General features: G+C 44.1%; 2 protein-coding genes across 5 annotated transcripts in view; one reads left to right on the forward strand and one right to left on the reverse strand.

Annotated features, from left to right (window-relative positions):
* The first annotated feature begins 137 nt into the window (after positions 1-137).
* Positions 138-7,406, forward strand: LOC122157831 (retinol dehydrogenase 12-like). The gene is made up of 7 exons (XM_042814000.1): positions 138-296; positions 712-830; positions 1,699-1,854; positions 2,475-2,579; positions 2,783-2,992; positions 3,803-3,992; positions 5,852-7,406. The coding sequence occupies exons 1-7, from the start codon at positions 139-141 to the stop codon at positions 5,952-5,954; spliced, it is 1,041 nt and encodes a 346-aa protein (XP_042669934.1). The 5' UTR covers position 138; the 3' UTR covers positions 5,955-7,406.
* A 625-nt stretch (positions 7,407-8,031) lies between these two features.
* Positions 8,032-12,700, reverse strand: part of ZFYVE26 (zinc finger FYVE-type containing 26) — a 46,316-nt gene continuing 41,647 nt past the window's right edge. For 3 of the 4 annotated variants that reach the window (XM_042813996.1, XM_042813997.1, XM_042813995.1), the window contains exons 39-41: positions 12,505-12,687; positions 11,477-11,521; positions 8,032-10,428 (exon numbers count right to left, since the gene is read on the reverse strand). In XM_042813996.1, coding sequence (XP_042669930.1) covers positions 10,219-10,428; positions 11,477-11,521; positions 12,505-12,687 — 438 coding nt within the window. In that variant the 3' untranslated portion in view covers positions 8,032-10,218. Of the gene's footprint in view, positions 10,429-11,476; positions 11,522-12,504; positions 12,688-12,700 lie in introns of those variants that run through there. The other variant, XM_042813998.1, reaches the window with a different exon arrangement.

The raw sequence follows: 12,700 nt of genomic DNA on the forward strand, positions 1-12,700 counted from the left end.
CAGCCGCAGCGGAGGGAGGGCCTAGCAGCGCGCTGCCCGCCGGGAGCTGTAGTCGCAGGGCCTCACACAGTCTCGGGACGGCCCCGCCTCTGGGTGCTCCGGCCCGCCCCCTGCCCGCCCCACGCGCGGCCATCGCCCATGTTCCCGGGCGGGGTGGACTCGGCTCTTCCGGGCGCAATCGGTGCGGACGCGGCGTGGATGGAGCCGGCGGCGGCGATGCCGAGCTGCTGGTGCGCGGTGCTGGGCGCTGCCGTGTCCGTGCCCCTCCTGATGCTGGCGGCGGCGCCCTATGTCAGGTGCGGGGCGCTGGGGAGAGCCGCGCGGGGGCTCCGTGCCGTCGGGGTTCGCGTTTGGGCTGCTTCGCTCGATTCTTTGCTGGGGGGAGGAGAAATACAAAGGGCTTTTTTGTTAACGCCGCTCCGGCGGCGGTGTCTGAGTGGCGGCAGCCGACTGCTCGCGCCGTTCCCGTCGAGAGGCCGGTGGCAGCCGCGGCACAGGGCGGTCGGGCGCCGGTGGCCAGGGTTCGCCCCACGGCGCCGCGCGGAGCCCATTGGCCGCGGCGCTCGAAGCCCCGCTGACAGCCAATGGGAGCCGTAGCCCCGCCGGCGCGGGCAGAGCGGGGCGTTGCGGCGGGCCCGGGCCGGCTGTGCCGCGGTGCCCGAGCTGTTGGTGAAGTCGAAGCCGCCCTCGAGTCCCGCCGCTCTCTTGCAGGCGGTACGTGGCCGGAGGGCGGTGCGGGTCCGCGGCCAGGCTGGACGGGAAGGTGGCGGTGATCACGGGCGCCAACACCGGCATCGGGAAAGAGACCGCCAGGGAGCTCGCCCGGAGAGGCAAGTCAGCGTCACGCTGCGAGCGGGTGCGGCTCTCCTCTCTGCGCCCAAGGCAGGATCGCTGCGTGATTCTCTATGCGCGGTGTCCCGCAGCAGCTGCTAATCCCTTCTCCTAGCTTAACCGCAGTTAGAAGAGACAGTGCTAATTGGAACTGATGTGATCTGGCACCACATACTGTGGTGCGGAGCCTGATGGCCCCTGGAGTTACTGAGCCTGGGGCCGTGCTTCCATCTGAGAGCCACCTTCTGAAGTTCCCACAGACAGGGCTGTAACTCCTGAAGTGCAGCTCCCCAGTTCTCAGCTGCCTTCACTGCTTGAGCCCTGACACCGTGTCCCAGCACGTGGAAATACTCAGCACTATGGCCACTTGGAGAGGACCAGGCAAGTGCCTGGAGTCACAGGGCTATCCTTGTTTGGGGCTGGGAAATGGCTCAGATCTGCTGCTGTTGTGTTTCAGTTGCTCACGTTTTAAAATTAAATGTTTTTTGGTAACTATCAAGGCAGTGAAACTACCCATGTTAGAAATTGCTCTGGCTGGAGTCCAGGCATCTCTGTGTGCTGTAGGCCTTAGTGCCACATGTACAAACTGGCCATACCAGGGCAGCAGTGCACTCACCTGACTGGGAGAAGCTGGACAGAGGCACTTCAGATGTGCATTTTCCTTGTCTGAAAAGAGGTTCTGGGCTGGCTTGGAGCTAACAATCTATGAGAAGAGTTTTTGTGCTTGTTAGCTTCTCCCCTGAACTGAAGTCAGTTCCATAGGAAACAATACATTGTAAGCATTGAGTGGTCGGCCCTTGTCCCAGCTCTGGCCGTGCAGTGTGCCCCAGTGACATCCGTTTGTGTTCTGCCTTTTCTTCCTTGCAGGCGCAAGGGTGATTGTTGCCTGCAGAGACATAGCAAAGGCAGAAGCTGCAGCACGCGAAATCCGAGCTGAGACAAACAATCAGGAAGTCATTGTGAAAAAGTTGGACTTGGCTGATACAAAGTCCATCCGGGAGTTTGCAAACAGCTTTCTAGCAGGTATGACGTCTGGATCCTTGTTTTCAGTGTGCGTATTTTGCCAGCAACTGCTGTCTGCTTTCTGGAGCTAAGGAAGGGGTACAACAGAGCGTACCTCGGGAGGACTATTGCCCTGCTCTATTCCTACGCTGCTTTTGACTTCCTGTGTGACCACATGCATATCATGGGTTTTAAAGCAGAAATTGAGGGTGTTGTACAATGCTGCATGCTGCTGATGTGACTATGAAAGCATCTTCCCCTTTGTTGTATGCATTTCATTTGTAGTATCTGGAATTGTTCTGTGCAACAATATCTATTCTGAGCAAAGGCAGAAAAATGAGAAGGCAGCCCCACCCTCTGTTATTGTTGGTGTCTTCAGGCAAGAAGGGAGTTCTGTTATGGTGCCAGGGATTTTTAGCTAACATCAGATTCCTGACCCATGCATCTCTGTGCCATGCTGGCTGTTGTGGTTTACAGCAGGAGCTTGCCGGAGGCCATGGGCGAGTTGATGGTAGGAGAGTTATCCTTATTTTACAGAAGCAGTGTGGCTGCCACTTGGGCATGGGTTTTCTTTTTTGTCTGACTTGTGTCTGTATTCCATCTCTGTATTTAATGATTGATGTCTTTTTTCTTTCTTGCAGAAGAGAAGGAACTTCATATCCTCATTAATAATGCTGGGGTAATGTTATGCCCTTACTCCAAGACAGCCGATGGCTTTGAGATGCACCTGGGAGTGAATCATCTTGGTAAGGCCAGTGGAGTCAGGTTTTCATTTCATATCTCTGGAAAAAGCCAGTGGGAAATCCTGCTTCCAGGTGCTTTCATTTTTCCTTCTTGTGGTTAGAATGGAAGGAGGAAAGCTATAGCTCATAATAAGCACATTGAAAGTACTTTGTGATTCCAGTGGGGAAACCCTTCAGAGAAGAACTGAATTTCTTCTCACCCCCAGGTCATTTTCTTTTAACCTTCTTATTACTGGAGCGTCTGAAGCAGTCTGCACCATCCCGCATTGTGAACGTGTCCTCACTGGCTCATCACGGAGGCCGAATCCGCTTCCATGACCTCAATGGCGAGAAGAGCTACAATCGTGGCCTCGCCTACTGTCACAGCAAGTTGGCCAATGTCCTTTTCACCCGAGAGCTGGCAAGGCGGCTGCAAGGCAAGTCCCAGCAGAGAGTGGTTTCCTTGGCTCTTGAGCAGTGTGGGTGAAGGAAGAGGACAGAAAAAAAACGCCTGTGCAAAAATGAAATGGTTTGAGACAAGGGTCACTGAGAGCTCTCTGTTGGAAGGGAAAAAGTATCTCATCCATGGAACTAGGAAACTTAAAGCACTAATTATCTTAACAGCAACAGGGCATGGGAGGTCAGTGGCCTGACACAGTTGAATGGATTTGATTTTAATTTGGCAATTGTCAAAAACTGGCTGCATCTAAGCACACAATTGTGCTATGTGAGTAGAATTTGAAGAGGGAAAAACAACAGCAAAGGAACTTGTGTCGAACTGCAATCTCTTGTGGACAAACTAAGGCAGTTGTAGCTGCCTTCAGTGGTGAAGGGCTGTAAAATAGAAGCACAGGGCTAGACAGTATCTCTTAAGTCACAACATATGTATCGGCCTTGTTATTCAGTCCTTTTTGTAAACTTAAGCAGTATCTTCTCTAATTGTAGTACAGTAAATCAAAGAAATCTCTTGCTGTCTAAAGCCCAATAGAAATTGCTCCTGTTTGAGCATCAGGCTTCCTCGTACACTGTTGTGCAGAAGACATGTAGTGACAGCACTGTTTGGAAGGGACAAGGGAGTGCTCCAGAAAGCAGTAGCACTAAAAATTTCATTAACACTCCCATTATCCACAGCAGTTCTTCTGTAAGTTGCAGAATAGTTGCAGGTGGAATTGAGGAAGATATTAGTCCACTGTTTAAAGGCAATGTGACACATTAATTTTGTCCTGGGCTACTTTCTTTTACCATAGGCACTAAAGTCACAGCAAACTCTCTCCATCCTGGCTCTGTCCATTCTGAGCTGGTCCGGCACTCATTTGTAATGTCATGGCTGTGGAGGATATTTTCATTCTTCTTGAAGACTCCATGGGAAGGGGCTCAGACCAGTGTGTACTGTGCAGTAGCAGAGGAGCTAGAATCTGTGACAGGACAATATTTCAGGTGGGTGCAAGCTGATGGAGTGATATACCATGAAGAAAAAATGAGTATTACTGTCATTATTAAGAAGAGATTACATAAGTGGTTGGTATAACTCAATCTTACTGGAATGTGGGTGAGAGAAATACTAGAGCACTATCCTTTCTAGATTTCTTGAAGATGATACTGCATTAGAAGGGATCTCTGACCTATGCAACACTTTATTTCATGCCAGCAGTATTAGTGGACTCCAAGTGCAGGAAAGGCTGTCACGACTGTAGCGCTCTAATCCTTAGATTGCAGTAGAGCTGTTTAGTTAATGAGGTCACCTAAGGCAGTCAGGGAGAGATCACTTTAGTTTTACCCTGTTGGAGCAAAAAGGGCCTGGGCACCCAAAGAGAGGGGAGGTCTGGTGGTGCTGTAGAGCTAGAAGGTAAGATTTTCGGGACTGGCACATGACAAAAATAACTTGATTCTCCAGTGTGACAGACCATCAGCTACAAGAGACGCCTGCTGGGATGCTTATCACTCTTGCCTGCAAAGTATTAAACCATTAGTTGTAGCTCTCTCTACAAACCTGATTGTTTCTTAATTTCCTTTCACCTACTCCAGGACACTGCATAATCATGTCTTTTCTCTTAAAAATCTACAGCTCCATACAGTTCTAAGTCGTCATCATCCTAAATTTGGAAACTACAATTTCAACAGTTTCCTTTAGCTGTGTATGTCAGTTTCTTGCTGGGTGTAGAGCAGTAAAACAGTACTGTATTTAGGAAATTAACATAGTTGGTGTTTTTTTTTTTCCCCCCAAAAATACTGTTGCCTTTGCAACAGCAATACTGAAGCCTTAGTTTCTTTTCAGAGCTCTCCTTTCTTGTGATAAGCAAGCAGATTAGTCTCTGTAATGACTTTGATCTTCACTTGGGTATTTGTTTATCTTAATCGGACTTGAATATATAAATAGATGCCTTAATCTTCTGTGCAAGACTCACTGTTTTTCTGAGAATAGAAGTGGGGTACTGCACTAGAGTACAGAAAGCTTTGGTAGATTTTAAAGTCATAAAAAAGCAGACTTTTGAACTTGATAGGAAAGTAATAGCCTTCACAGTAAATCTCACACAGGCCTGGTTTTACACTGGATTGGCCTGAAAGCCTTTCAACTTTCCAGGCAATGTATGTATATTAAACAAGCAGCCTGCCAGTCTTCAGGAGCATCAGAGACTGTGTGTTTTGGGATATAAGAACACTAGAAAGGATAGAAATCTTACATTTCATTAGATGCAATTTCATTTGTTCTCTTAAATTTCTATGTAACATGCAGCATCTAGCATTACAGATGAGAACACACAATCCCTAGTCCAGACAACGTACTGCCAGATTGCAGGAGCTGAGAAGAAAGGGGCTGTAGTTCAGAGGATAATGAAAATGGCATTAATGTGAAACCATACATAGTTATTACAGTGTTATATTCAGAGGCAGCTTTACCTTTCACGCAGTGGCAATACAGTGGGATGAATAGGACGGGGTAACCAGTTTCGAAAGGTCTCTTTGAGGACCTTAGTTATAATTTGCTAGAGAAGTACTCCTGCACAGCCTGGTTAGCATTTATAATCTTTTTTAGTAATACTAATGAGAACTCACAGTGATGAGTATACAGCAGAATATAAAGTTCTGTAAACATCAAGGTGGCAGATAGAGCTATACTTAATTGCTAGTTTTTGGTGCCACCAGGAAAGATTCTTCCCAATCTAACTCCCACCCTCCCTACCCTTCTTTACTTGGTCTTGAAGCTTCATGGATTAAAAGCAATTCCCTCACTTTATCATAGCCATTTCAGCTAGAGATTTTTGATTTTAAAAATAATAATAATATTCCTCTTACAGTGATTGCCGGCCAGCGTATGTATCTCCATGGGGTCGGGATGATGAGACAGCAAAGAAGCTCTGGAATGTGAGCTGTGAGCTCCTCGGCATCCAATGGGACTGAGCAGTGCAGCCATCTGTGTGTATGTGGCTGAGCACAGTGATGCTACTCTTGGGAAGAGCACTGCTGCCAAGAACACTGGTACTTCAGCTGCCCTTGTGATGGTTCTGTGGATGCAGTCCAGTATGATTTTCTGGAATGCTACACTTAATGATTGAGATTAGAAAGCAAAGCGTCCCTTTTTGTAGCTGGAAAATTAGAGCAACAATACTGTGAGCAATCATTGGTAACTCACAACAGCTAGAGGCTGTTGTCCTGTGGCTTTAGAATAGAAATGGAGGTTATCATCTTAGCTTTAGCTCACCTGCATTGAAAGTTGCTTTTTGCTTTAGTCTCTTTTTCCATGCTAGCAATAGTAAAACGTTAAAAACTAGATTTACAAGGTCATTTTTTTTTCCTAATATTTGACAGGGCAGAGTACAAGTTGTCATGTTTCTGGCAATTATATGTAATATAAATGCTCACAAACACTCAGAAACAAGTGCTGGCCTAACTAGGATCAAGCATTATTTTCCATTTTCTCTAAACACCTCTAGCCTGTGAAGTAAGACTGGTTCATCTTTTGGGAACACAGCTGTCAATGCAGCTAGCTGGAAGGTTAAAACCTGCAGGAATGGTGAAATTGGGCAGTGGCTAGTTATTTTATTCAAAACAGTTAACAATCTCTGCTGTGGAAACACTAAGCAAAGATGGTATAAAACTTGTCCTAATAAAAATCTAAGCTGTACTTAAGTGATTTACAAACCTGGAAAAAAGCAGATTTAATTAAAAAGAAAGTTAACTATGCTGAAAAACAATTAATTTCCACTGAGGCTTTAGCATTGAATTTGCTCTGACAGCAAACTACCTTGAGCTAAGTAGCTGAAGCAGGGGCCAGTGCTATCCTGATATTATGGTCAGTTTAGTCACAGGACAGAAAAAGAAAACAAATCCGAGCAGCTATGGGCCACAGCTAGCCATGGCTACCAGCCTGACCTCACTGTACCATACAGCCTGCATGGTCAAAAGGCAGCTCAGTCAATCCACGTCCTCATGAGCTTACTCCCTTGGAGCTCTAGTGAAAATTGATATAATGGGACTCATCATCCAAGACTGTTTCTGAAAAATAGGGTTTTTTTAGCTGCTTAACTCAACAAGTGCCATAGCTCACAGGATTATCTTTTTCTGGAAAAAAAAAAAAATCCAGAAGTATTTAGACCCATGTCTGAACACTCCTCTGACCAACTACCAGTGTTGGGAAGCAAACGCTCATGTTATGATTCATGATGTCTGGAAGCTATCCACGTACATCAGTCCCATGCTACCTCCCATCAATACTAAATAAAGCCATTTCCTTTTTACAGCAATTTTTTGAAGAAAATTTCAGAAATGATGCAATTCACTTGTTTTTGCTGGTATCTGCACTGCCTTACTAATGTAAAAAAATAATAATTTTAGCTGATATTCTGAAGTCCCTTTCTGTTTCTCCCTGTGCTTTTTTTGACCTTTTTTCCTCCCTCAACACTGTAGCAGTGGATTGTTTACCTACCATGCAGGCTCTGATCAAAGGGGATTTCAGGAACAACCAAAAAAAAAAAAAAAAAAAAAAAAAAAGCAGAAAGCATCTCTAGGCCATATTTTCCCCTTTTAGGTCAGTGTCTTTCTCAAACAAATTAATCAGATCCTAGAGTCACTATAAGACCTAACCACATATTACCATAGAGGGACGTCTCCTCACTCTCTGACCTTGGCTAAGTCATTTATAGCTTATAGGTTAATCTGTAAAATGAGTGCTTAAGCTCATTTGGCTGCCTTAAAGGGAGTATTGTAAGGGAGAGTTGCATTAGCTTGCAAAGCTGCCTGAAGAGAATTACTAGTCTGCCAGAGTACACATATAAGCCGAGCTAGCTACCGAGGTGACCTCTGAAGAGGTGATGATAGCACAGTTGCTCTTAAATATGGAGAATGTTATAGCAAAGGCATACTTTGGTATGACAGCAACTCTTCCCCATGTTCATCTGGTGAACATAGCCACATAAAAAAAATACAGATCTAGAATAAAAGACTCTGCTATGCTGAGGTGAAAAGCAAACAAGATATATTGAAACTTTCAGTCATAACACTTTATTCTCCTTTTCACACCCCCCTCATTGTAAACAGCCCATGGTCATTTCTATAGAGTTTTTAAATTGGCAGTACTCAATCCATTTCTGAAGCTCAAAAATTCAAACCATTGATAATTGCACTATTCATGACAAAAGGCAGTTGGTCAGGATCAGAATTCCAGTTCTGCTGGTAAGAGAAACATTCCCTACAATTCCAGGTTAAGAACATCAAATTACAACAAACACTATAAAGTGCATAAAGTACAGTGCAAAGAAGTTGAGAGGAAAGGCAGGTACAGAACTGACCGGTCTGCATGACGAACTCCGCTCTCTGTGCTCTATATAGCTGTAAGGAACTGGAGCAGAACAGTGTTACAGCAAAGCATAACTGGATACCCATGAACAGTAGAACCTCCCCCCATAATTAGAGAGCTAGAAGTCATCAAATAGATGGATAGTGTCACGTTTTAGGATTAGCCTAACAGCTCTAAGCTGATGGCAAGCTAGGTCAGTCTGGCCAGGAAAACAGAAGCAGCTTTCATCAGTACTGCTCACTAATGAGATCATGCAAATCTGTGATTGGGAGATTCTTAACATCTAAATGCGGTCATTTCTGACGACTTGGCTGAGAGACATTTCTAGCCCTGCTCTAGTGAATACTGCGCCTCTGGGAGAGATGGTGGTAGCAGTGGAGCACCCAGAGGGGATGGAGCAAGTCCTTCCCAATGCTATCAAAGTCTGTTCTGTCACTGCACCGAGTCTGGAGACATTACAAAACCCATACTTGACAGTCTCAGTTATTTATGTACTAAAACTACTTGCAGAAACTGTTCTGTTTCCTCAAAAGTCAGTCAAATGCTAAACAGTTTACAACAAAAGTGAACTAGTTTTCCCATCTTGTGCTGAAGGAAAAATTAACTGCAAACATACTCTTGTGGCTAAGTTTTGTTTCTTTTAGAAGGTCCTACTGCTGTCTGTCTTCTGCTCATTTCACGTGTCCAAGTCATCATTGCAGAGCAGCAGCTGCTTGTTTCAGCATCCTTCAATGCAGAAATGACACAAAGTTTGCTGATTAAACCTAAGAACTCTGCTCTGTTTCTTGTCACAGTAAGCACCTTACCACACACACAAGTTTAGCATAGGAGCCACTGTTCCATTCCTTGCACTATAAAATACTGCCTTTTCACACGTCCTAACACACTCCGGCCTGACATTATAATATACACAGTATGTCTAGTTAATGCATTCTGCTGTACCTGACAGGGACAGGTTATTCTCATAAGAAAAAATCTAAAATTCCTGTGTGACAGGAATACAGACTGCTAAATTTTGCCACAGCTCTATCTTTCCATATTTTCTGCCATACCTAAAGTTCACTGGCATCTGCTCAGTGATAAAGCTGCATCACGACATTTTATTGGATATTATAGCAAAGAAAGAGGTAGGTGATTTTTTAAAAACTATTTTAAAGGATTTTTCCCTTTGTAGGCCCTTTGCAGGATATGCCACTTACAATTTTATCCATTTTGTAAGGACTCACGTGCAATATGTATTTCAGACAGTGCAACTGGGAAGTAGAAACCTGCCATGAAGAATCAGTTTGTACTTTGTCCAACAAAGTAAGAAAGATGTTGAACACATTGCAGTGGGTAGGAGTGGGGGAAAGAAGTTAGCAATAGTTTGTGTAGAGATTTTAAAAACAACCATCTCTGAATTTCAGTCTTTGTAAAAGATCTCTGAAATCTTCAAAAAAATCCTAAAGGAAACCTATAATCACAGAAAGTGTTATACTCTAGGCTACACTGAGCTGTTGAGATTTTTCTGTTCTCTCCATGCAGATTGTCTGGATTAGAAATAAAAAAAAAAGGGGGGGGGAAGATCAGTGCCTTTCTAAAAAACGCAAGCGCTCTCTTTCACAGACCTAAAAAAATCTTGCTTGTTCTGTTTGAAATTGCCACCCTTCCCCCTACCCAAATTAAAGAGGGCCAAAAGACACCCTGAGGTAGTGACTATTTGTGAGATTACTGGCACTTGTAATTTAGTTCCCTTCCTTTTAACCAGAGGCACACTGGCAGCTTCCATTTGCTACTGACACAAGTTAGAAGACTTCCCTTTTACCAAGCGATTGCACTGCGTGCCTTTAAGGAGTCTTGAAGTCTTCCCCTCCTGCATGACGGTGAATGTCATTTCCTGCTGCCCTGGCCAAGCCGATTTCTCATTTTGGGCTGGTGCACTGTGAGCCACTGGGTACAGATGGCGTGCACAACATCTTCTCCACTACTCTCGGCCAGCTGGCGCACATGCTGGACAAGCTGCACTGCTCTGCTCTTCTCTTGTCTCACCGAGACCAGATATGCAGAACGCAACTTGTTGCACATCAGGTAGGCTTGAATCTGGAGGGAAAAGGGCAGGCAGAACTCCATTAGAAAGTTAAGGTAAGCTAACAAAATAAGCAAGGATTCGCTGGATTACTATCTTGCTCAAGAGCCTGTCATAGAAGGCAACATAAGCATAACATGAGGCAGAGTATTGCATGGTGTAGATCCCAATATAAAAGATAAACAGATGTATAAATTTCATTAAATTTGTCTCTTATGGAAACTCTTTTAAAGGATCACCAAGAAATATACATTAGTAATTTTATTTTGTGCATTGTTTCCATAACCCCATGGCAAAGATTATAAAATAGTCATTGCCTTCTACTGCTCTTCTGTTGTTCTTCTGGAGCAGCTAATACATGAATATTTCAATAATAAATCATTCATAAAATGAATTAAAAGCCCATTTTTCAGTCTACATGAAACACCAAGTTTGTCATTTGGAAAAGGACAGAGTAGAGTCAGAAATTTTAACATTTTATCCTTAATTATGCCACTTGGGATCTACAGAAGTTTGTAACTCTGATCCACAGCCACTTCATCTACAAATATGCACTCAGAGTTTCCTTATTTATATGCAACTTTCCAGAAGCTTGGCAGGCTGGTATTTAAGCTAACGAAGAAATCAATTAGTGCAGGCCTCATTTCCTCTAAGAAAAAAAAAAAAAAACCTTCAATTCTGATATACATTTTATCATTTAACTCCTTACCACAATGAAAGCAGTTTAAATGTTGAAAGAATGATAAGCTGAAATGGCCATCTCAGAGCTAACATGGAAATACTTTTCCTCCAGTCTTACTAATGCCTAGCTCTCATTCCAAGGACTACCAAAGAACTATGAGGATAAAGATCGATCAGTTCTTTCATCTCGCAGTTCTACACTTGAAAACACCGCAGCCTTAAGCAGCTCTTTGATTTCTACAGTCTAGAAAGTAGCCTTCAAAACCTTTATTTGAATGAGGATGAGAGAGAAAATGCTGGAAGAGAGCACGTATCCTGGGGTTCAAGACTGGCCTGTTCAGCTCTTGCTAAAGGAATTCTTCTTACTGTGATTTTACTTACCTTGTTTTCATCACTGTCCATATCCTGAATCAGATTATCGAGGTCCTGTAGCCAAAAAGGGAAAAGGTGTTCACATTTAAGCGACAATGGTTTGCAAACTTTTATTCCTTAAGGAACCAAAGCTCTGCCTAGAGAAATAGCTGCTGAGATGACAGCTAGATGTTTACATTTATCCCAACCAACGCCACACATGTAGAAAATATAAAATCCTTTTATATATTAATAATTTATTTATAAAATAAATTATTCCCTTTACCACAGCTTCTTCTGCCTCCCAAGTCTCTGGGGCCTCCCCAGAGAACACTTAGGGGACAAGATGTTGACCTCATAGAAGTTCTATCATTCAAGTTAGGGGTGTGCAGCAATAAGACAAGGAATAATGGCCCAAAACTTGAACACAGGAAGTTCCACACCAACATGCAGAAGAACTTTACAGTAAGACAGAGCATAAGAACAGGTTGCTCAGAGAGGTTGTGGAGCCTCCTTCTTCGGAGATATTCAAGACTTGTGAACACCTACCTGTGCAACCTATTGTAGGGTAACTGTTTAGTGGATGGTTGGACTCTATGATCTCTCAAAGTCTCTTTCAACCTGAGATTCTGTGACTTATGCTTCCTTCACTGGGACAGAAAACATGCTGTGCTAGGTAAAAGGAATCCTAAAACGGCTTCCTATGAAGGCAGAATGTTTCTGTTTCCATACATACTCTGTATTAGCCAGGGAAGCTTCACTGAAGGCCATCCCTCCCACTCCAGTTTAGAGCATTTGGCAGGGTCCTGTCAGACAAAGGTTCTCTCTCTATCACAAACACCTGGGAAGCGCCGCATAGGAGCACACTAAGCAATCTATCTTTTTCTCTCAGACAAGTGAGCGTAAGAAAGGAAAACACACTCCCACCTTCAAACAATACACGCCAGAATATCAGAGTCACTAGAAGGGCAACACAGGCACTACAGAGTAGTCCCTGTAACCTATGTTGTATACAACCCATTGTATTTCAAAAGGAGTATCAGGCAGGACAGAATTACCTCAGCAGGTATGTTCTTGAATTCACTTAGACAATTTAAGATAATGGTATCCCCATCATTCTTGGCTGCAACTCCAGACTCGCTGACACACTTGAGTAGCTGCCGAATCTCACTGTACTTTTGCTGCTTCACCAGCTGTTTGGCTACTTTGCTGTACACTTCTGTAGCCTCCAGCTGGAAATCCTAGAGGTAGGTT

The sequence above is a fragment of the Centrocercus urophasianus genome, unplaced genomic scaffold (assembly GCF_019232065.1).
Source record: "Centrocercus urophasianus isolate 14NV4802_14NV808 unplaced genomic scaffold, USGS_Curo_1.0 seq_14, whole genome shotgun sequence".
In the NCBI taxonomy this organism is placed as follows: Eukaryota; Metazoa; Chordata; class Aves; order Galliformes; family Phasianidae; genus Centrocercus; species Centrocercus urophasianus.